The following is a 25,507-nucleotide window of genomic DNA, read 5'->3' as shown; positions in this document are numbered from 1 at the left end:
GCTATTTCCAGAGCGGCCCCGCCGGCCAGATCTAAGCCCCACAGGCCAACACTGGAGGTTTTCAAGAAAAGTTTGGACAACCATTTGTCTGGGTTGGACTAGAAGATGCACTGCAATCCCGTGATTCTATGAACCGTTAGATAACCTGGATTGTCCACTGCACTTTTAAGTACTGTCCTCCCCCACTACAGTATCCACAAGCAACATCTGCATCACTTTCCTTCCCCCCCCCCCCCCACCCGCCTTCGACAGAGAGTCGCCTCCACAAACACAGGGAGATGTTTCGGTTGAAGTGTCTACATGGTATGCAGCCATGCCTGCCTGATAATATCTTTATGCCTTTTTTTGGACTTAAAAAGACGAGACATCAGCCATGGAAAAACTCATAGTTAAGAGAAATGAAGCAGAGCAGTGGAAATTTACAAGGCAAAGTAGCACCCACCGGCTTTCATCTGCAGACACGCTAGGCGACTCATTATGATCTGAATGCTACATGAATTTAAAGGACCAGCCGCGTGGTTATCCCTCTCTCAGACAGACATATTCAACCTCCCCCCCCCATAAGTCTTAAGTAGCTTATAATTAATGCTCCCAGGAGTCCTTAGGGGATGCCATATTGGGAAGCATAGCTACCAGTAAAAAATGGCTCCTTTGCTTTAAGAAAAGACAAGGGTGGTCATCGGTGAAGGACCCAGGATGCTCGGGCTCTCTGCAGACTTTTGCATTGAATTGTATGTAAGTTATTCCGACCGTTAAGGAAAGCTGAGGAAAATCCACGATGGCATCTTTTTTTGAAGAAGTATTTGTTCGTTTCTTTTATCTTCTTCTCTTCCTGTTTGTCAAGATGCTGTCGGTTTCCTAAGCCTAACTACTCTCCCTTCTCTTTCCTCCATGATGTGATTAGAAGACTAGCTTTGTGGGACTCAAATAATTTTATTTTATTTTCCTTCCTTCCTTCCTTCCTTCCTTCCTTCCTTCCTTCCTTCCTTCCTTCCTTCCTTTCCTTCCTTTCCTTTCCTTTCCTTTCCTTTCCTTTCCTTCCTTCCTGCACCAGAGTTCTCTTCTTGGCTTATTTCATCCAGTAAGAGCATCCAGATCACAAACATCCCTTTTTCCGGTTCTCTGCTCTCTACCTATCCATCTTTCTTTTTTGGTAATCATTTTGTATTTCTTGTTGTGTTCCTTTTCATTGTTTATTTTATTGTTCTGTTATCTAACTTCTATTCAGTCTTTTCATCTTTTTCTTTTTTATGGTTGTAAGTAACCTTCCCAGGGTAGCCCCATGGTGAGACAGGTGGCAAATTAAAAAAACACACACCAAATAAATAAAAACTAAACGCTTCTGATATGAAAGAAACTATCTAAGCTCCAGCAAAGGAAAAAAACAAAGAAATGAACCTGCTTTCTAGCCTGCTTACTTTTATGATTGATAGATTTATTGTTATTAATATGATAGCATTGTTCCAATATCTCAGGGGCCGCCACAAAGAATAGGGGGGGTCAACCTATTCTCCAAAGCACTTGAAGGCAGGACAAGAAGCAATGGATGGAAACTAAGCAGGGAGAGAAGCAACCTAGAACTAAAGAGAAATTCCCTGACAGTGCGGACAGCTTGCCAATCAGTGGAACAACTTGTCCTTCAGAAGTTGTGGTTGCTCCAACATTGGAAGTTTTTAAGAAGAAATTGGGCAACCATTTGTCTGAAATAGTATAGGGCTTCCTGCCTGAGCAGGGGGTTGGACTAGAAGACCTCCAAAGTCCCTTCCAAGTCTGTTATTCTCTTTTGTCCTACTTACTGGCGTTCAACATGGATTTGTGTATCTATTCCTTTTTTGTTGCCTCAGCTCCAGACTCACAGTTGTGTAGCTCATTATGATTGAGGACAGAAGGAAACAGTGATTGAAGCTTGTGGGAAGCAACGGAGCCCATCATGAGACATCAGCCATAGTTTTCTTTTGGGAACAATTTCCAGGATTTTCTCATTTAAGGGGCGGCTGGTTTTGCTTCTCAACATGTAGAACCAGGAAAAAAGACTCTATGTAGAGAGTAAAACTCATTGTGAGAAGGAACTTTCCAAAGACCTTCTGGCAATCTGGAAACTTACAAAAGGCCCCAGCCTTCCCCTGCACATTCTTCAGGGTTGGCTTTGTTATTTATTTATGGCATAGTTTATTGCCGAATCTACAATACCCAGTTAAAATATCCAGGCAGAATAAAACCTGCAAGAGAATTAAAATATCCATGGGAATTTCAACATCCACAATTCAGTCAGTATCCAAGTGCATTAAGACTGATTGACTGATTGATTGATTGACTGACTGACTGATGACATCAGCCTTGGCACCAGGGGACTGTGAGTTCTAGTCCTGCCTTAGGCACAAAAGCCAGGTGGATGACTTTGGGCCAACCGCCAGGAGACTGTGAGTTCTAGTTCCATCTTGGCACAAAAGCTGACTGGGTTATTTTGGGCCAGTCCCTCTCATTCAGCCCAACCTACCTCACAGAGTTGTTGTGGGGAAAATAGAAGGAGGAAGGGGAATTAATTATGTTCGCTGCCTTAAGTTATTTATATATATAAAAAGGTGGGATAAACATAAAAAAACTGGTTGGGACTGCAGGGAACGCCCGTGTAGCAAAGGGAGAAAAGGATGAATTCTGGTTGAGCAGTGATAGGAACCCCAAAGCCTCCCAATTCAATGCTCTGTTAACTGAAGAACGATATAGGAGATCAGATGATCACAAACCCTGCATGCAAGAGAATTTGGGTCTAGTTCAATTCCCTAGGGGTTCCTTATTCACATTTGGGACTATTTTTTCTCAGAAACACCAACAGGTCACTGGCCATATATGTGCAACAGACGTCTGACTTTTCAACTGAGCCATTGCTTTATGGAATTTAATTATTTTGGCTACATCTTTGCTACCTGGGCAAACCGTATCATGACAGACGCACGAAAATCTATGAAACTGAAAAAAAAAATCCACAGTTTGTTTGGTTGAGGAATAATTACATAAATATTTTGGTGAACAGTAAACAGAGTGACATCTGGGGTCCTTGATGCTCTCTCATCTTGATCCAAAGGTGCTTTCTCCAAAAGGCAACTGGACTTTTTTTTTTCCTTGAAGATGTTTTGCTTCTCATTCAAGAAGCTTCTTCAGTTCCTTGATGAACAGCTTCTTGGATGAGAAGTGAAACGTCTTCAAGGAAAAACAAAGAAAGTCCAATTGCCTCTTGAAAAAAAGCACCTTTGGGACAACCATGACCTGAATGGCAGAGATTCTCCATAGACATAGCTCAGCTGGGCTGTTTGCTTCCAGACATTTTATTACCTAACTAGGTAGCATTATCAGTGAAGGTGAGCATGGGATTTGCTTCTTGTTGATATAGAATAGCTTGCCTTGCCACTGTTGCTGGGTGTAATTTTCTTCTTGGTAGTTCCTTGATTAGGATATTGTTTTCTCCTTGATTATTTGTCTTGTGTTAATCCCTGATTATTTGGGTGTTGGCTGCTGGAGAGGATATGTTCTAGTCTTAAGAAAGCCTAAACTAATCAAAATATCAACAACTGCCCAGAATCACCTTGTAGGGGTGATTCTGTAGGCAGCCTACAAATGAAACAAATGAACAAACAAAACACACACACACACACACACACACACACAATCCTAATTTTATTTCTATGGGGCCAGCAATAAACTGAGCAATAAACAGCATATCTTTCATGTGAACATGATTTTAAGTTATATTTAATATGAGTTATTTTACTGTAATTTTATGTACGCTTTAGTTTCATATATTGGTAGCTGTATAAAGTCGTATGAGAGGCAGGCAAACAAATAAATAGAAAACTCGTTTTATTTACTCTCAAAGGAAGACTTGCATAAAATAGAGAAATAAATCCATTTACTAGATCTGTTGCCCTCAGCAAAAGAACGCCCACGTGCTTTATAATGCACGGTATTCAATGATACTCTGAATGGAAGTCCCTAATAAGAAGGATGAAGGTAGGTAGGTATCTTCGATATCCAAAACAGAAAAAGAAGAATTGTGCATTTATGTAACAGAGTAAATTGGTGCTTTGTCGTTTTTGGAATTAAAACAATTTTGTGACCGGGTTTATGCCAACAAGGAATGGTTACGCTATGTGACCAAAAACGTTCAGGAGGGCTCTGTCTCAAGACAGATATATTGAGAAACAGTTGAGGAAAATGAGAAGATACCATCAAACAAATGTTGTAAACTACTGACAAAAAAGGCATAAATGTAGATCTTAGTGCGCTTGAGACCTTCAAGAAGAGATTGGACTGCCATTTGTCAGAAATGGTGTAGGGTCTCCCGCTTGGACGGGGGTTGGACTAGATGACCTATAAGGTCCCTTCCAACTCTGATTATCTGTTAGTGCCCAACCTTGTTTAAACATTTGTGACCCCACTAAGCACACAAAGTCATTGACTTTTCTGGAAAGTAAGCAAAACCTCTTCGGGTGTTTCTGAGTTTGGGGAATTAAAAATGAAAAACACAGTAATCTGAAGAGCTGCGTTTTCCTCCGTTACGAAAAACGCAGCCCTTGCTCAGACCGTCTCATCCTCTTGCAGAGAAAGGAAGAGGACTATATTAGGGAACTACGGGAGACGACTTTTATTGACATGAAACCGAAGTGAATTTCTCCCTTGTGAGGGATTTGTGTGGAAGAGCTGCTCAGGCTTTCTCAGCAAAAACATCCTCTTGTGAAACTCCCTGTCTCCTCGCTGAAATGCAAATATTTTGCACCGTGAATGAAGATCAGTGCCTTGACCTAGATAAAGGATCCTTAGGAAACTCCTGCACGATGAAATTAGTGCGATCATGCTCTGAACCTTGTTATCTCTAGGGAAAAAAAATAACCTTTTGGGGTACCAGAGGATATGCTCTGTGGACTCCCTGTCTGATTCAAGATAAAGTACCGCATATGCAGCTAGTCCTCAACTTACAACAGTTCATTTAGTCTCCCAAAGGTGCTTTTTTTTTTTTTCCTCAAGAGGCAACTGGGCTTTCTGGTTTTTCTTTAAAGACATTTCGCTTCTCATCCAAGAAGCTTCTTCAGCTCTCATTTAGTGTTCATTAGTGACTGACTTTTCAAAGCTGTTTCAACAGCACTGAAAAAAGTGACTTAGGGCTGTTTTTCATGCTTACGACTGTGACAGCATCCCCATGGTCACATGATCAAAAGTTGGATGCTTGGCAAAGGACTCATATTTATGACAGCTGCAGTGTCCCAGGGTCATCCGATTGTCAGGATTCCAGCAGTTACTCCAATTAAATCATGAGCTTCGAGCCACACTCCCAAAACTAAAGAGGATTTATTTGAAGTTAACCTTCTAGTCTGGCACTAACCCGGGCATAGCCAACTTGGAGATATGTAATTCACTGTCACCCTTGATCCTGCTCCCCCCCCCCCCGGGTGTATCATCCAACGAAAAACGTCCATAGCCAAGAGTCATCAATCATGCTCTCCAATTAGCTTTTTGCATGGCAGAAGCTTCAGTCATCTGATCAGTCTCTGAAGAAAATATGAATGGAATGTACTTTCAATTCCACACTGCCGCCTGCTCTTGCCCTTCTTTCTGTTGTCAACTATAAAACATGTACACAAAACGTTTTATGAGTTGACACTGATCACCTTTTGCGACCTTTCTGACAAGCCAAGTCAATGGGGAATCCAGATTCTTTTAACAACCATCTTACCAACTTAACAACTGCAGTGATTCACTTAGCCATTCTGGCAAGAAAAGTTATAAAATGGAAGAAAATTCACCTAATAACTGTCTTGCTTAGCAACAGAAATTCTGGGCTCAGTTGTGGTCGTTAAGTTGCGGACTACCTGTAGATCACATAAACTCTTATAACACTACGCTGTCAGATTTAAGTATCGTCTAGATCGCTTTCTTCAAATATTTCGTTTGTTTTAGAAATGACATTATTGGGTCTTTTGAGTCTGTCTTGACCCCCTGGAGACTTCCTGGACAAGTCCCTGCAGGGTTTTTTTTGCAAGATTTTGGGAAGCGAGTTGCCTTTGACTTCTTCTTCCTGGGAGTGTCCTAAAATCGCCCAGCTGGCTTTGTGTTTTAGGCAGGACTAGAACTCACGGCCTCTCAGCTTCTGGGCCATTTTCTTTAACCACTGCACCAAATTGGGTCCCATTATTGCTCAGTTGCTAAGTTGTGTCCGAGTCTCGGTTACCTCATGGAGAGGATCCCCTGTCCTCCCCTGTCTCCTGTCATTTCCCACATTCATGTTTGTTGTGTTGATGACACTCAATGACACTATCTAACAATCTCATCCGCTTCTTCTCCTTCTGCCTTCCGTCTTTCCCAACATCACGGTCTCTTCCAAGGAATCCTCCCTTCTCATTCGGTGGCCAAAATATTTGCGCTTCAACATCAGTATCTGCCCTTCCAAAGAACAGCCAAGGTTGACTTCTTTTAGGATTGGTTGATTTGATCTCCTTGCAGTGCAACAAGACCCCCAAGAGTGTTCCCCAACACTACGACCACCATTCCACCATCAAGTGCTTGAAAGCAAAACCCGGGCATTTTCCAAATTCCATGGCAAGGCTGGCATTTATTGACAGAATCCAATAGCTTTTGGGCCCCCGCAGAAGTCTACGTCATAACTGTGCAAATAAAACAATGCTTACTTGTTGGAAAATGTATCCGCGTGGGATTCATCCATCTCTAGGTGCACAGATGAAGCCCAAAAGTAATAAACTGTTTTTTTTTTCCTTTGTATTTCTATAAGATATCTTTTTTTTTTAAAGGAAAAAATGCTGGCTAAAATTCCACAGACCCACCTAAAAGGATGTTTGCATTTCAGGAGTGATACAGATATAAATGAAAACATCAGTAATACAATTATTTTAGACACACATTCCAGAGGCGGTATTCAGCAGGTTCTGACCAGTTCTGAAGAACCAGTAGCGGAAATTTTGAGTAGTTCAGAAAACCTCCTCTGACTGGCCCTGCCTCCATCTCTTCTCTGCCTCCCGAGTCCCAGCTGATCGGCTGGGTCTTCTTTGGTTGCCCTCCACAGGAGAACAGAGCTGAAAAGCAGGTTAGTGGGGTGGGGAGGGAATGGAGATTTTGCAGTATCCTTCCCCTGCCATGCCCACCAAGCCATGCCATGCCCACTAAGCCACACCCACAGACCTGGTAGTAAATTTTTTTGAATCCCACCGCTGGCACATCCCAAATCCCAGGTTTTACCCCTAAGAAGTTCACACAGAAGATTTTGACATTCATTTTTCCTTCAGAGATGCAGGAACGTCTTACTTTCAACAGCTGCCCCGCAGAAAACGCTGCTTGAAAATATGGGGGATGCTCTATGTCCCCAACCCCTGGGCCGCGGCCTGGTACTGGGCCACAACCCATTCAGAACCGGCCCATGGAAGCGGTGGGCAAGTGTGCCCGACACTCAGACGGAAGCATTTCCTCTCGCCCATCTGCAAAGCCGGAAAAGGTTGGGAGCCACTGCTTCTATGCCAGGGGTGTCCAACCTTGGCAACTTTAAGACTTGTGGACTTCCAACTCCCAGAATGGCTGTCTGGGGAATTCTGGGAATTGAAGTCCACAGATGTTCAAGTTGCCAAGGTTGGACAACCCTGCTCTATGCTTGGATTCCGCTGACAATGTTTCTTTATATGGTTATGATTTTGCGGATAAAGAACCGAAAAGACTAATAAACAAAGCGAGATAGAATTATTGGGAAAGTCAGCAATATAATGAAAGAAAGCTCCTTCCAGTGCAGGGTATTACTGCATAATTAGCCTTTTGCTTGCCTCACGGATAATAATTTTATCTGTGCAGGCAGCCTCGCTCTCTTCCTCTTCTGATATGAGAGATTTATCTAAGCTAATGCTCCATAATAACCTTCTCTCACTCAAACGTATTTCTCTTTTTATTGCCCTCTAAATTGCCCTACTACAAACTTCACTGTAACCCCCTTCTTAAATACTGTGAAAATAAGAGCTTTTTCTCTCATCTGCTTTTTTTCCTTAAAATCTTGGAGCCTTTTTATCTACATTGATCATTTTGTTTTTTTTTATCTTCTCAGCTAAAAGGATCCCAAAGTTATAACCTTCTCTCATATGTGAGCTAATCATTTTCTGCACCTCTTCCATTTTCTCATTTACAGGTAGTCTTTGACTTACAACCATTCATTCATAGTGACCATTTGAAGCATTGAAAAAAGCAACTTAAAACGGGTCCTCGCACTTACTCACAGTCAGTGTTGGATGTATATTTTGTGTATATTATATTGTAGATACTGCACTCTCTAATTGCAAATGGAGACATGGGAACTCTATTTTTCTTATCTTCATTTTTAAGTGCTTTGGTTTTATTGTTGAATAGTTGCTGGGGTGCATCCACAGTTTCTTCTTCTTGTACAATGACAATAAAGTTCTTCTTCTTCTTCTTCTTCTTCTTCTTCTTCTTCTTCTTCTTCTTCTTCTTCTTCTTCTTCTTCTCCTCTTCCTCTCCTCTTCCTCTTCCTCTTCCTCCTCCTCCCTCCTCCTCCTCCTCCTCCTCCTCCTCCTCCTCCTCCTCCTCCTCCTCCTCCTCCTTCTTCTTCCCACTGCTTTGGTTGCTTGGCAACTGGCATGTATTTATGACAGTTGCAATACCCAAGGGTCATGGGATCACCATTTGCGGCCTTCCCAGCCGGCTTCTGACAAGCCAAGGCAAGGGCGGTAGCCAGACTTACTTAATGACCACATGATTCACTCAACAACTGCAGTGGTTCGTTTAACAACTGCAACAAAAAAGTTAAAATCAAGCATGACTCACTTAAACAATTGTCTTGTTTAGCGATGGAAATTCTGGCCCAGAATTGTGATCGTAAGTCAAAGGCTACCTGGTTTCTGAGGTGTGATGAAAGGGAAGTGAACATAACATTGTCCCTCTATATTTTCCGTAATCTTTTCCTTATCGTTTTACCTCCTTCTGCATCTGCAGTTTCATATTTAAACTAACTTGTTATATCTTTGCTAATCACCCACCCAGTTTGCAAGATTATTCTAGATCTCTTTGGGCTTTTTTTCCTGTATTCTTTCCAGAGGTGGTAATCAGCAGGTTCTGACCAGTTAAGGAGAACCGGTAATGGAAATTTTGAATAGTTCGGAGAACCGGCAAACGCCATCCCTGACTGGAGATTTTATAGTCTCCTTCCCCGGCCACGCCCACCAAGCCAGGGCCACAGAACTGGTAGTAAAAAAAAAAAAATTGAATCCCACCACTGATTCTTCGTAACCCAATGGGAAAATGGGAAGAAATAATACAGAGAGGCCTGGGAACTGTGCAAATATGCTCCCAGGCAGGGGTGGGATTCAAATTTTTAAACAACTGGTTCTGTGGGCGTGGCTTAGGTGGTGGGTGTGGCTTGGTGGTCATGTGACTGGGTGGGCGTGGCCAACTCAATATCACTCACATCGAGGCACGTATCTCTTCGCCTGGCCTCTCATGATTATGGGGATGCTGCAACAGTCGTAAGTGTGAAAAACAGTCATAAGTCACTTTTTTCAGTGCCATTGTAACTTTAAATGGTCACTCCACACAAGCAAAGTACCAGCAAAGGAGGGGGAAAATACTCCAGATAAATTCCTGAGACAGGAAGTCTAGTCCTGCCAAGAATGTAATAAGGGTTAACAGAGAGGCAGTTTCTGTAAGCAACACCAGAATGTTTCCTTCCTGCCTTCCTTACAGGATTAGGCCAGTAATTTCTTCTAACAAACGGTTCTCTGACCTGCTTAGAATGTTAACAAGCAGTTCTAGCCAATAGGTGCGAACTGGCAGAATCCCACCCCTGCTCCCAGGCCTCTCTGCTTTATTTCTGCCCAACTTGTCATTGGGTTAGAAAGAATAAGGAAAACAGCCCCCAAAAGACAGACTGTTCTCATCAGAAGCCTGAATTTGAAAAGAGACTTTTGCTGGGAGCAAAATGAAATGGAGACTCTGTAAATTAAGCATAATACACTTAGAATACTGCATCTACTTTTGGTCACCATATTATAAAAAAGATGTTGAGACTCTGGAGAGAGTGCAAAAAAAGAGCCACAAAGATGATTAGGCAGCTGGAGGCTAAAACATATGAAGAATGGTTGCAGGAATTGGATATGTCTAGTCTAGTGGAGGGGAAAAAGGACTAGGGATGACACAATAGTGGTCTTCCAATATTTGAGGGGCTGCCAGAAAGAAGAGGGGGTCAAGCTATTCTCCAAAACACCTGAAGCCAAGACAAAAAACAATGAATGGAAACTAATCAAGGAGAGAAGCAACCTAGAACCAAGGAGGAATTTCCTGACAGGGAGAACAATTAATCAATAGAGGAGCTTGCTACCAGGGTGCTCCATCCCTGGAGGTTTTAAAGAAGAGGCTGGAGAGCCACTTGTCTGGAATGGTATGGGGTCTCCTGCTTGAGCAGGGGGGTTGGACTAGAAGACCTCCAAGGTCCCTTCCAACTCTGTTATTCCCTTCCAGGGTGAGGATGAGGATGAAGAGAGGTTTGCTTATTGGTTTACTTGTTTGTTTATTTGCACAGTTCCCAGGCCTCTCTCTGCATTATTTCTGCCCAACTTCCTTTTGGGGTAGAAAAAAAATAAGGAAAACAGCCCCCAAAGACAGGCTGTTCTCATCAGAAACCTGAATGGGGTTTGGAAAGAGGCTTTTGCGGGGAACAAAATGAAATTAAGACTGCTCTGTAACTTACCCCAGCGTGGGGACTTAATGTTCAGTTTTTTTTAAAAAAAGCATGGAACGAAGCGTAGCTGGAATCTTACCGCAATGCTGAGTTTCAGAGTCTGTGAAAAAACTGCCCTGGCCTCTAAGCACGGGATCAATTTTGGGTGGCAGAAATCAAGAAAGCATCTTCTGGGATGGTGGTGTGCCCATGCTCTGCAGTGACGCTGCCTGAAGCCGAGAATGGTGCAATGCAAGCTACTTTATGAACCATGGCTTCAGAAAGGAACTGAGATTGCCCGAATCCCCTCCTCTCTTGCCTTCATCTCCAACCTCCATCATTCTCTCCTTTAATGCCACCACATGCACTTCCTATTCCTGTGTCAAAGACCGAAGGACGGATGGAATCCGGCTACACAGGAGAGCTGTGGATGATGGGATGTGTGCATAAACTAATCGAGTGTGTGTGTGTGTGTGTTTGAGTGTGCCAGGGACCGTTCTCCTACCACATTTACCTCTCGGAGATTAAGGACACATCTCTTCTGCAAGCTGAAAGGCTCTTTTCTCATTTAAAAATAGCTTCTGTTTTGGGGTTGCATTAAAAAAAGCCCTTTTCATGTGGAAAGGAGCTGAAGGAGCGGCTGGTGAGTCAGCAGGCAAAATTTTCCTGACCGAAAAGCTACACACCATTCTCCACGGAGCATCACAGCCAAGAGACCAGCGAGCCGCTGCCCACTGGGTGAAAGGTGACGGTTGGCACTCACCCCAGCACCCATAAAGACCCCTTGCTGCCTGTTTTCACCCTGGAAGGGGCGGGGGGGGGGGAAACAAGGGAGCCCCCCTGTCTGCCTTGATCTGCCAAATCAAGAAAACTCCTGCCTTGCTCCTTCAAAAGAAAAGTCTTCCAGGAGTCCATTTTGGCTGCAGGAAGAGCTGCAGAGGGTCAAAATGGGCCTCTCCCTTTTTCTTGTCCAAGCCTCCTGAAGGTCTATGCCAAGCTCTCCCCCATTTTGCTTCCAGCAGAGGCCTTCCCCCAAAGCAAACGTCTGGGGCAAGCCGTTGCAAAACTTTGCAAAGGAAGACATTCTCGATTCTGGACGTTTTAATCTCAGCAAGCCAGACCTGTAAATATTACAGAACGATAACAATTACTTAAGAAACTAGAGACAGACTTGGTGTCACCAGCTGTTAACTTTCTGATCGGGCCAGCTTAGGAAGTGGGTCCTTATCTGTCTTAGTTCAGGACATGCTGACTAACGCCCCCGACGGAGGCAACAGACCTTTGGCTCCATAATCTTTGTGTATTGGAAAATGTAGCCGGCTGCCTGACCTGATTCACTTCTAAGTAACTGAAGCTCCCAGAAGCAAACGGGGACTGGCTGCCTGGGTTCAGCAGGGCAGACGTCAAAATCGGGAGAAAAATTCAAATGTGGCATTTCTCTTTAGAGAAAAGAGAGCAAAGTCTTTGAGAGTTCATTTTTCTGAGGGAGACAACAAGCAAAGCAAAACAAAAACCAGATAGCGATGGAGAAAGAAGGTGCCTTTAAAGCCAGGGCTGGGTGCGTTTTTTGTTAGTTTGCCGTGACTGCAGTCTTTCCAGAGACATAGTCACGGGACGCTAGCAAGCCTCAATGCGGAGCCCCACAGTGACCTGTACGAGATAAGAAAAACTGCCTTTATCCTCCCCAATTTTATATGCCAAGGCCTTCTGTCATTGGGGACCTTGAGACAGCTGAGTAACCTGAGCAGAATGGATGAAATAGCTCAAGTGCTGCTCATCACATCTCAACTTTGCAAGTCGAGAATGGTTTGAAGGTAGATGTGGAGATGTCAAATCAAGCTCCCATAAAACTGCTCTTGGGTCCTTAGATAATGTTGTGGTTCGCCGGCAGACGGCACAGACGGCAGCGGAATCGGACAGTGAGGAAGAAAGGGAACCAGTCAGGGAGTCTGGGGAGGACTCATACGAGGGTCCTGCATCCAATGCAGAGATGGGGCCCGGACCATCTGGGAGTGGGGTGCTGCCTTTGGAGTCTGGCAGCAGCGAGGCAGAGGGCCCAGGGGAGCCTGTTCCCAGTGCACGTATGCGCAGAGCTGCTAGAAGGCGAGAGCAGCTGAAGCAGAAGGGGCAACTCAGGAGTAAGGCTGGGAGGTGATTGTCCCTCCCATAAGGGATAAAAGTCAGACTTCAATGACGAACTCTTTGCAGGAAGCAAAGCAGTTCAATTAGATTCCGAGTCCTTCTTGAAGCTCTGTGAACTCTGGTTGGTTTTTTTCTGGGACTTTGGTTGGTTTATGTTCTAGTTAATTGGACTTCTGTTTTTTTGGCAGCATTCTACAGCACTGAAAGGCAGGTGCTTATCTTGGGGAACTGTTTAGAATTAGTTCTGGCTGGGAATGCAAGTAATTCCCAGCGCTGCATTAAAATGGCTTTTGCTTTTAAAACAAGTCTGTTTCATTAAGTTTGACGAAGCCTGGGTCAGAACAGATAAATCACGAGGCTGTGGTGGGAGCAGAAATTGCAACGCAGGGAATTTTGGCTGCTGACGTTCAAGCTCCCCAGTTAGCAAATTTGGTTCCAGTTAATGTAAATGGGAGATGGAAAGAGAACAAGCCCAGGACTCCTGGCTTGGGGATCCTGCAGGGTTTCGAACTCTTTCCATTCGTGTTTAATACCTACAGGAAGCCGCTGGTTAAGAGCATCCTATGAATGGGATGAGGTATCATCATGTATGATAATGTCCAGCTTTATATCTCTACCCTTGGCTTCCCCCAAGAGATGCTATGAAAATTTTGGAGTGTTTGGATGCGGTGGGAATCTAGTTCAACTCTAGCAACATTGAGTGGAGCTCTGGGATTTTTCCTATCTCTTTTGTTCAGAAAGGGGCTGCCTGCTCAAAGAAAATCACAATATAAAAAAGATGTTGAGACTCTAGAAAGAGTGCAGAGATGAGCAACAAAAACGATTAGGGGACTGGAGGCTAAAACATATGAAGAACGGTTGCAGGAATTGGGTATGTTTAGCTTAATGAAAAGAAGGACTAGGGGAGACATGATAGCAGTCTTCCAATATCTCAGGGGCTGCCACAAAGAAGATGGAGTCAAGCTATTCTCCAAAACACGTGAAGGCAGGACAAGAAGCAATGGGTGGAAACTAGTCAAGGAGAGAAGCAACTTACAGAAAAGGAGGAATTTTCTGACAGTGGGAACCATCCATCAGGGGAACAGCTTGCCTGCAGAAGTTGTGGGTGCTCTATCAGTGGAGGTTTTTCAGAAGAGATCGGACAAGCATTTGTCTGGGATGCTATAAGGTCTCCCTCCTGAGTAGGGGGTTGGACTAGAAGACCTCCAAGGTCCCTTCCAACTCTCCTATTCCATTAAAAACAATGTGCAGTGTCCTAGGTTCCTGTTTGAGGAATGGGTAGCAGTTGTGAGCAGGAGATCTTTCACATAGCTTGTTGCATGTTAATTATGGCCATTCCTTGGATGGAGAGGCTCACCACATTCACTCATGCCTTAGTCACTTCCCAAGCAGATTACTAAAATATGTTTATCCCTTACAACTTCCCATTCCTACCCCCTTTTCTTACAAATCTCATCCTCCGGCCCCTTTTCATTCAGACACCTCAACCTTCAGATGCTTCAAAAGATGACATGTATTTCATATACTTCCCTTGCCTCTTGCTTTGCCAAGATATCTTCTTAGTCATTAAAGTCCTCTGCAGTGTTTCTCAACCTTGTCAAGGTTGAGGGTGGGTGAATTTCAACTCCCAGAATTCCCCAGACAGGGAGGCCTTTAATCTGAGCCAAACCATGGCTGTTTCCCTCACTTGTCAAAGCTGGATTGCACGTTTCTTTAGAAAATTGAACATTTCACCCGAGCATGTTTTTATTTAAAATATTTATATCTGGCTGACTATGCACTTATCCATGTCAGCTCAGCCAATTAGCCAGAGAAAGTCCCTGCTCTAAGGACATTATGGATTATGGAAAGACGTGTAGCAAAGACCTTCCATTATACTCTGAGTGCCAATCAAGCAAGGATTTAATGCAGAGATAGAGTGTTATATGAAATCACCCTGTGCGGTCTTTACTGTGGGATGCACAAAACATAGGTTTGGCCTCACCTCTGAGCCGAGTCCTCCTAAAATGAGACCCTCATTAGGAAAGATGTCCCAGAGTGACTACAGAGTAGTCCTTGATTTACAAGCATTCATTTAGTGACCGAAGTTAGAATGGCACTGAAAAGAATGAGTTATGACTGTTTTTCACATTTATGACCGTTGTAGCATCCCCATAGTCACGTGTCCACAACTCAGGGGCTTGGCCACTGATTCAGATTTATGACGGGTGCAGTGTCCTATGGCCATATAATTTTCAACTCATAAAATATTTGTATGGTCTTTTTAGAGTTGCCAACAGAAAGGGAGAGGGGGGAGCAGTGCAGCAGCTTGGAAACCAAAAGTGCATTCCATAAATGTTTTCAAAGAAAGGAACTAGGTGACTGATGTTTCTGCCGTGCAAAATTCTAACTGGAGAGCATGATTGATGACTCTTGGCTATGGATGTGTCCCATTGGAGAATATGAATTATGATACACCAAGGGGGCGGGGGAAACCAGGGTCAAGGGTGACAATGAGTGATGTGTCTCAGAGTTGGCTACACCCAGGCAGTGCTGGCATGTCTTCTCCTAATAAATCTTCTTTAAGTTTTGGAAGTTTGCTAGAGACTCATGATTTAAATGGGGGTAACTGCTGGAGTCCTGACAATATTCACCTTCTGGCCAGCAAAATCAATGGGGAAGCCAGATTCACTTAACAACTGTGTTATTAATTTAACAATTGCCGTGATTCACTTAACAATGGTGGCAAGACAGGAGGTAAAATGGGGCAGAACTTACTTAACAACTGTCTCACTTAGCGACAGAAATGTTGAGCTCAATTGTGGTCATAAGTCAAGAACTTGCCTGTAATTGGAGCCTGTTCTTGAAGTCAACTACCCGCCCCAGTTTGGGAAGCATGGATTTGAGGCTCTTAGGAAAGATGCTGGAGATGTTTAAATAAGCTCTAATGAAGTGCCCCAGTGACAAAACGTTTTCTCTCCAGTTTCCAAAGACCTGACGTCTTGCAGCCTTCTGGGATGACTCAGCGTCTGGCCATGAAAGGGGACCCAGTGTGGCCAAGCCAGAACGAAACTGAAGGCCAACAAGACTGTGAAGTAACGATGAACTCTGCAGAATTTCATTATTTCTCCCTTTCCCAGCTTTGGAAAGACAATGATTCCCTCTGTCAGGCCAATTTTATTCAGAAAAGGACCAGCTAAGATTTTTATTTGCAGCCTATCTTCGAATCACACTTGCAGAGAGAGGTCTAAGAGATGCAGCCATACAGACATGCAAATTTCAAAACAAAAAGAGCAGGTCCCAGGAGTTTTATAACATTCAGCCATTGCTAGATGCGTTTGCTTGCCTGACCTCTGCTTGGAGCCTCCTTCCAGGGCAAATCACAGAACAAACTGTCCCTTGCTCCTTCCAAAATAAAAAATAAAAATGTGGACTTCCAGGAAAATGCTATATATTTCATATGACTGAACAGATGTTATAGGTTAAAAACACAAACACGCCTTGCTTCAATTAAAAGGATGTAATATTATTCGTGACTAGTGATCTTACATTCTATGATAATCTTTTTTTTTAGTGTGTATATGCATTCTAAAGTATGTGTAGAGAGACATGGTGCTTTTTATACAGGTAGTCCTCAACTTACAACCATTTGTTTAGTGACTGTTCGAAATTAAAACGGCACTGAGAAAAGTGACTTATGACTGTTTTTCACACTTATGATGGTTGCGGCATCCCCACAGTCGCAGGGTCAAAATTCAGACGCTTGGAACTGGCTCATATTTATGACAGTTGCAGGTTTTGTGATCTACTTTTGCAATCCTCTAACAAGCCAAGTCAATGGGGAAGGCAGATTCTTTTAAGAACCATCTTACTAATTTAACAACTGCAGTGATTCACTTTGGTTCTGCAACCTAACAAGAAAGACTCAGACATCAGAGAGTAATGAGGACTGCAGAAAAAACAATTGCTATCAACCTGCCTTTTATTAAGGACCTGTATACTGCCCGAGTCAAAAAAAGGGCTGTGAAAATACTTACAGACCCCTCACATCCCGGACACGAACTGTTTCAACTCCTACCCTCAAAACAATTCTATAGAGCCCTGCACACCAGAACAACTAGACACAAGGACCGTTTTTCCTGAATGCCATCACTCTGCTAAACAAATAATTCCTTCAACACTGTCCAACTATTTACAAAGTCTGCACTACTATTACTATTAATCTTCTCATCACTCCTTATCACCCATCTCCTCCCACTTGTGACTGTACAACTGTAACTTTGTCGCTTGTATCCTTATGATCTATATTGACTGTTTCCTAGTATGATTTGATTGCTTATTGTACCCTATGACTATTATTAACTGTTGTACCTTATGATTCTTGACTCTTGACGAATGTATCTTTTCTTTTATGTACACTGAGAGTATTTGCACCAAGACAAATTCCTTGTGTGTCCAATAAAGAATTCTATTCTATTCTATTAACAACTGCGGCAAGAAAAGTCGTAAAATGGTACAAAACTCACTCATCTCACGTAGCAACAGAAATTTTTGGTTCAATTGTGGTAAAGACAACCTGTTCTGGCACATGACTGTTAAATTGTCTCTTAACTGAACTTCTACTTTAAACCAATACACTTCTCCAAAAACAGATTTGGTTAGGCTGGTGCTTTTTCCCAAAAGCTTCAGCATCTTCCCATGGGCTCCCAAGCAGAACTAAAACCTGGTGAAAATGTTTGATTTCTTGTTCTAAATCTTTGTACAGCTGACAGTACAAGGAATTGAGTTCCTTCATGCTTAAAGACATCATCAACCCACCCTTGTTAAGCTATAAAACGATAAATAATTTTGTGTTGGTTGAGGGGTTTTAACAAGGATCTATGAATGGGTGTCTAACCTTGGCAACTTTAAGACTTAAGAACTTCAACTCCCAGAATTCCCCAGCCAGCCGTGCTGGCTAGGGAATTCTGGGAATTGAAGTCCTCAAGTCTTAAAGTTACCAAGGTTGGACACCCCTGATCTATGGACTACATTACTTAGAAAGCTCTGCTTTTTAAAATACCGTCACCTATGGAATGAAGATACCTCTTTTTCCCTTACTTCAAAGGCATTGATTTTATATACAGTACATGTAATTAAAGGTCTGTGAAGAAGAGATCTCTCTTTTTATCTTATTTGGGTTATGTTCAAGGAGTGGGATGTCATAGCAACAAGAATATAGACATAATCAACCTAACTGATCCTTTAGGAGACATTTCCAATCAGCCACTAAATCAATGAAGGCTTCTGATTCTTGTATTGTAAGAGAAATTTGGTTAGAAATATCAGATGACACAGATCCGAAGCAGAACTCTGAGAAAGTTATGGATCTGAGTTATCATTTACACAAAGACCATACTGCATGCAGTTATCTTAAAAATTTTTGTATGGGGAACGTCATTCTCTAAGTGTTAACCATTCTTAATGCCCTCCTACAATTGTACATTTACTTTTCATTCCACCTATTATTACTCCCATCATTTTCTTTGAATCAATCAATCAATGTTCTTTATAACTCCAAGCTCGGAAAATCAACTTGTCCAAAATTGCAATGGCTTGAGCCTTTTAAAAATAATGTACAGAATTGCTTATGTACTCAAAAATTGCTGCAGGTTCTCCTGCCCCATGTTGTTTCTGTCATTATTGAGCTAGAAGCTTAGGAATACTTAAAATGGTTTTTCTTCTTTTTCTTGAGAAAAACAAGAACAAAAATTGCTCAACGAATCGATGCTAAATATGTCAAATGACCTAAGTATCCTGTAATAATATAAAAACTGCTAGAAAGGGTAGAAGAGAGAAAATTTGCTTCCTGGCTACTTCTTAGCAATACAGTTGTTCAAACTTCTGGTTGCAAGCATAGTTTTAAAACCTAGACTGCAGTGGAGGTGCATTTTACTCACATTTGAAAAAAGTCGCTTCCTATTATTGTACTAAACAACAAGCTAATTAGAGTTAATCTCCTACAGCTCTATATGATTAACTGGTCTGTGAATGAATACCGAAGAACAGTCAGTCATACAGATGCAAAAGGCAACCTCTTTTAAGGAAAATGCTACTGCATTTCTTTTTCAACAGAGGGGAGAGGCCTACTGTGAAAACAGCAAAAACAAAATGGAAATCAAACAGATGATTTGTCTCCTTTATGGATTACCCTTGCCACATTCAAGTCCATGTCTTTACTTTTTTCTAGAGATAGCAATAGCACTTAGACTTATATACCACTCCATAGTGCTTTATAGCCCTCTCTAAGCAGTTTACAGAGTCAGCATCTCGCCCTCAACAATCTGGGTCCTCATTTTACCAACCTTGGAAGGATGGAAGGCTGAGTCAACTTTGAGCCGGTCAGAATCGAACTTCTGTGGGCAGAGTTAGCTTGCAACCACCAGGGCTCTTAACCACAAATTCAGAAAACACAGGTAACGGTGATGGGGAAGGAAACTTATTTAAAATTTATCTTAAAAATACCTTCTCAGGTACATATGAATTGCATGGCCTGATTAATGAAGTAATGCCAGGCTGAGACAACAAGAAACTCACCATCTGAATCTAGCCAAGTTATTCGTATTTTAGGATTTGTAATACTGCCTATATTGAAAATGAGAATATTCCTGTGTTGCCTTGAAGGATCATTATGGGAACATATTCAGGTGTCAACTCATAAAACATTCCTATGCCTGTTTTAGTAGTTGTCATTAAAAAAAGGGGGTGGGGGAGGAAGGAAATCTAGAAGAGCAGTGCAGCAGTTTGAAATCAAAAGTACATTCCAACTGTTTTCTTTAAAAGATTGTAACTAAAATACCAGAGCTTTTGTCCACGAACATATTTAATTGGAAAACGTGAATGATGACATCCAGCCCATGCTCAATTGGAGAATCTGGTTTATGAGACACCCAGGGGGAGTGGGTGAAATAGGGTCACAGGTGACTGTAAATTTCGTATGCCAGAGTTGGCTTCATACAGGGCAGTGCCAGTATGTCGCCTCTATTAAACCCTTTGAAGTTTCTTGAAGTTTGGCTTGAGAATCATGATTTCATTAGGGCGACTGCTGGAATCCTGACATCAGGATAGTTATAGAATACAGAATAACGGGATTGGAATGGACCTTGGAAGTTTTCTAGTCCAAACCCCTATTCAAGTAGGAGACCCTATACTATTCAGGACAAATGGCTGTCCAATCTCTTCTTAAAAACCTCCACTGGTGGAGGACCAACAACTTCTGGAGGTAAGCCATTCCACTGATTAACTGTTCTGTCAGGAAATTTCTCCTTAGTTCTAGGCTGGATCTCTCTTTAATTGTCTTCCATCCATTATTCCTTGTTCTTCCTAGAAATTATGAATTAGTAGTAATTATGAAAGGGTCTCCATTTAGCTATAATTACCTCATTTGTAGAAAAATGTGGCCTCCTACATTTTTCTGGCTTGAGGAAATAGAGAGATAATGGGGATGGACCAAGACAACATGACCGCTACGTTCTTTCTTAGAAAATGTCTGATCTCTCTATGGACTATTTTGTCTTCAAGTACAGAGAACAGCATGTAAAAGGAGAGCCTTGAAAACAAGATTTTGGAACAACGTCCATGATGGATGATTACCTGGAAAGACAGACTCATTTGTTTAGCCTTCATTTTAGCTGGTTTTATCCCCGTGGGGTCTAGACTGAGCAAGGTCAATGATTGGCACCAGACAAGGCCTGGTCTTGAGACCTCTATAAATCCCAGGAAGCGCCAAAGAAGACAGACAAATATCTTCACTGGGTCACAGAGTAGCCAACTGAAAAAAGCAAATGTTAGGGGGATGAACTCAAGTGCGTGAAGAGAGGTTGAGCTACAACAGCCTTCGTTTTCCACTGAGTCATTCCAAATAAACAAGCCAAAACTTCAGCATGACTGTAAAATAGCTGGGTTTCAGGAACAGATCATAAGACGAAATGAAAACTAAATACGGCTCTTTGAGGGAAGAAAAACATGAGTATTAATGTCAGCTAAAAAAGGATGAAATAAGAGTTAAAATTACAAACAGTTAGCAATGCCCTGAAAAGCAGGCAGACAAAACAGAAATGAAAATTTTATATATGCATTTGTAGCCTGCCTTTATTATTTTTTTACAAATAAGTAGAGAACTACCTAATACTCTTTCCTCTTCTGATTTCCTGCCCAACCCCTTGAGGTGGGTTGAACTGAGTGACTAACCCAAGGTTTGTCTGAAATGGTATTGGGTTTCCTGCTTGAGTAGGGGGTTGGACTAGAAGACCTTCAAGGTCCCTTCTAATTCGGTTATTCTGTTAAGGTTACGCAGCTGGCTAAAGCAGGATTTGAACTCACGGTCTCTGGGTTTCTAGCCTGGTACCTTAACAATTAGACCAAACATCTACAAGAGGAGTGCATAATAGGTTAAAAATAGTTGACGTGATGCAGCAAATGAAGTTGGTAAAGAGGATCAGAATTCCAATTGTCTTATGCAAGACCAATGGTCATTCCACATTTATTTCAAAACTAAGCTGCTAACCTGGGATACAAGACTATATGTTTGTAGTAATGGCTTTGAAATGTCCGTGTTTTTGGACTTACGCTGGGTGGATTAAAATAAAAGTGGGGAAGCTATATTTTAACCTAATTTCATTTATTGACTGAAACTCTGCTGTTTCTGCCGTATGTTCCTTTCTCATCCCTCTTTCCTTCATCTTTATGGTATATAATTAAGTTTGGATTGAGAGTGTGATTCGTTTAATGTCACCCAGTAAGTTTCCACATCCGAAGATGGCTTTGAAATCCGTATTTCCGTGCCTAATTCCACATTTTAATCATTGCACTACATGCTGGAGTCTTGGTTTTACTGGTTTCTTTTTAATGATGCGTTATGAATCCAGGGTAAATCAAATCTGGGTTCGTTGGAAAAGAGTAAAGTATGCACAATTCTTCCTTCTGGCAGGAGTAGCTCAATTAAACTTATATGTAACTCAAGAACTCCCAATTGGGCTCTTCTTCTTAAGAATAAACCAAAGCTTCTCACTCTGATGAGTTAATAGATGAATAAAGTAGCTTTTGATTAACATATAACAATAAATTGTGGACAAAGCCATCAGGTTAGCCATTGCAACTGGCAGGATGATCCAAATGAAAGAAACTAACAGAATAACAGAGTTGGGAGAGACCTTGGAGGTCTTCTAGTCCAACCCACTGCTTCAGCAGGAGAGCCTATAGTACTATTTCAGACAAATGGTTGTCCTGAGTAATATCCTAATGTTATAATTGCTCTTGAATGCCGTAATCCATCTATCTCCACTTCCATCGGTGATGAGCTTGAAAGCCATTTCTGAGACAAAAGCCAGTGTATTAACTTCAGTATATTAACTTCATATTTAACAGCTTTGTGGAACAGAGATTTTGGATTTCTTTGGAAAGTAACAAAAATAATTAAGGTTACACCTTATGGGCTGCATTATAACATAAGCCACTGAAACAATTCCCTGTTGGCAAGGCTGTATTCTATGCCAGACTTTGAGGAAACAATTTTAGATTTGGAGCTCTCTGGCATATAAATTTCAGTGCCAAATAAATGATAAAATCCCAAAACATTTCCCAGTCCTTTATTTTTTCATTTAGAGTATATTTTTACTGCTTGCCTAATTTATCCTGAAACAAAGGCTACACACATCATAGAATGGTTTGCAGATGTTGAAAATAGCATTTCACTTGTATCTAGGGAAGCGTCATGTATGTTTGCGTGTCTCTCTGTGGTTTTTCTCTTTTTCTCTCTCCCTCTGAAGGACAAAATGCTTACATAGATGTATATTCTAAAGAGTGCCAAACCTATAAGGCTGCCAATCATGCGTGGCTTGCCAGGAAAAGATGTGATTTATACACATGTGCCATTCATGAGTAAATACTGTTTGCACGTACTTAACACTCAGAAAAGATAGCAAACAAATTGAGCTATAACGCACACTATGGCAAATGGCTTCCCAAACTAGTCATCCTGCGTTATCATTTTAGGGAACACTTTTTTTAAAAAAAACTCATGACTGGTAAACAAGGATTGGTTTATAACTTTGAATGACTTAAGTTTCATCTTTACATAAAAACCTACCGGTTTTCTTATAGACAAATTAGGCCTGTACTTTCAAAGATTCAGCCAAGCTTCTAGAGCAGTGGTGGCTAACATTTTTGGGCTCCTGTACCAAAAACAGTGCGCACGCTTGCATGCTCACGCTCGCGTGCCAGCACCCAGAAGGCAATGCGCACCTCCCCCACGCCCCGTACGCATGCACATGCAATCTCCACGCCCCCTACGTATGTGTGCACCTTACTGCTGATTTTTGGCCAGTTTGAGGCCTTTTTTGGCCTCCCAGGAAGGCTTCTGCAGGCTTTTCAGGATGAAAACTAGGCCCGTTTCATCACTTCTGGTATTTCTGGAAAAACAGGAAATGACGAAATGGGCCTAGTTTTCAGCCTGCAAAGCCTGCAGAAGCTTTCCTAAAGCCTCTGGGAGGCTGAAAAAGGCCTCAAACCGGCTAAAAATCAGCTGTGAGGCACGCACATGCACAGTGAGGTAAGTTTGCCTGCAGCTCGCGTGCCGGCACAAGTGGCTCCGTGTGCCACCTGTGGCACACATGCCATAGGTTCGCCATCACAGTTCTAGAGCAAGGGTCTTCAAACTTGGCAAGTTTAAGACTTGTGGACCTCAACTCCCAACATTCCTGAGCTAACATGACTGGAGGAGGAATTCTGGGAGTTGAAGTCCACAAGTCTTAAAACTGTCAAGTTTGAAGACCTCTATTCTAGAGCATTTATTGCACTAAAATTGCAACCTTTCAACATTTCAGCTTTTGTAAAAAAGAATTACCAGGCTTGGAATCCATGGGCTACATATAATTTGAACCCATTTTAAATATTTCCCCCATTTACCTCAGAGTTGAAAAGGACCATGACTAATGAATATGCATAACCCAAGATCAATCTTTCTCTGCAATCATGTTGGCTTTCTTCAACCTTGTCCTAACTAGGAGTTGCTCTGCTGGTGCCCTTTGTTAGGAGACATTAAAACAGTGGTTCTCAATCTTGGCCACTGGAAGATTTGTGCACTTCAATTGCCAGAATTCCCCAGCCAGCATATCTTAAAATCCACATATCTTAAAGTTTCTGAGGTTGAGAAACACTGCTTTAACTAAACTCTAGATCCAGCATCAAAAAAATCACCTGTGTCATGGGTCACTTGCTTTGGCAGCTGAGGCCTGCTGGCTCAGAACAAGCCAAAAATCCCAGGCTTGCTAAGAAGACATCGTGATGACACCATTCCAGTTTCAAGGAAAAAAACATCACAACATCGGGGGAAAAACAACAACAACCCCAATCCATCCCCAGCTTCTGAGTCAAAATGGTCAGTAGCATGACTTTCGCCATTTTTTTATGATGAATGTATCTTTCCTTTTATGTGCACTGAGAGCATTTGCACCAGAGACAAATTCCTTGTGTGTCCAATCATACTTGGCCAATAAAGAATTCTATTCTATTCTATTCTATTCTATTCTATTCTATTCTATTCTATTCTATTCTATTCTATTCTATTCTATTCTATTCTATTCTATTCTATTCCATTCCATTCCATATATTCTATTCTATTCTATTCTATTCCATATTTTCTATTCTATTCTATTCTATTCTATTCTATTCTATTCTATTCTATTCTATTCTATTCTATTCTATTCTATTCTATTCTATTCTATTCTATTCCATATATTCTATTCCATATTTTCTATTCTATTCTATTCTATTCTATTCTATTCTATTCTATTCTATTCTATTCTATTCTATTCTATTCTATTCTATTCTATTCTTTTATTTAGAAGTAGAGAATAAATATCAAGGCAAACGTGCTGAATCTCCTTTTTTTTGCACACTCAATAGAACAGGGCTCCTGTGAGAAGAGGACTTCAGAGCGCAAACGAAGCCAGAGAATGCACTCTGTAATTTCTGAAGCTGAGAGCAAACCAGATTTCGTCAGTGAGGTTTGGCAACCGAAGGCATTCTGTAACTAGTTTTCATTTCCTGATAAATGAACGGTCCGGTGGGAAAAGCCAGGCCGAGGGTTTTTTTCTTTTTCTTTTTGCAATTGTGGAGACACCACTGAAAGACTCCTTGACGGAGCCAGACTGCCGAGCCAAGCAGCACCAAGCCGAGAAGGAGGAGGAGGAGGAGGGCTTGGAAGGCCCAGATCCCATTAAAGCTCTTACTGAAGAACAATGTGTGCTTTTCACACATGTGACAGCCTTTTAAAAACCCAGAGGGACCGGAGTCCACTTCCTGTATGGCTGTGCTGAGCCATTGCGCTTGAAGAATTAGCACCAGCGAGCTCTTAGCTCTGTTTCTGATTGAGGCATTTAAAAAAAAATAAACCTCATACTAGAGAAATCAATTTTGAAATGTTACCAATAAATAAATAGATAAAATCAACGTTTGGGGACAAAAGAAACTTTGGATACATTTAAAAAAAAAAAAAAAGCCTGCCAAAAACGCAGGCGAAGCTTCCAATTGGAAAGAGCCGATAGCTAAATTGCATTTTAGGAATCTTAAAAACTCTGTTTTTGGAATCTAACATGGTAAACTACTAAAACCTCACATTCAAAAAATGACCGTGAA

The 25,507-nt window shown here is 41.9% G+C and overlaps 1 protein-coding gene across 10 annotated transcripts in view; it reads right to left on the bottom strand.

Annotated features, from left to right (window-relative positions):
- Positions 1-25,507, bottom strand: part of DYM (dymeclin) — a 250,890-nt gene that overhangs the window by 6,742 nt on the left and 218,641 nt on the right. For 5 of the 10 annotated variants that reach the window (XM_087958655.1, XM_087958656.1, XM_087958654.1 and 2 more), the window contains exon 18: positions 1,856-2,035. The exons of the other annotated variants lie outside the window; for them this stretch is intronic. In XM_087958655.1, coding sequence (XP_087814781.1) covers positions 1,871-2,035 — 165 coding nt within the window. In that variant the 3' untranslated portion in view covers positions 1,856-1,870. Of the gene's footprint in view, positions 1-1,855; positions 2,036-25,507 lie in introns of those variants that run through there. 10 annotated transcript variants of the gene reach the window in all.

The sequence above is a fragment of the Notechis scutatus genome, chromosome 2 (assembly GCF_049901735.1).
Source record: "Notechis scutatus isolate UNSWTSFEM ecotype Mainland chromosome 2, rNotScu1.2, whole genome shotgun sequence".
In the NCBI taxonomy this organism is placed as follows: Eukaryota; Metazoa; Chordata; class Lepidosauria; order Squamata; family Elapidae; genus Notechis; species Notechis scutatus.
The sequence above is the reverse complement of the archived record's forward strand: the minus strand, read 5'-3'. Positions and strand labels throughout refer to the sequence as shown.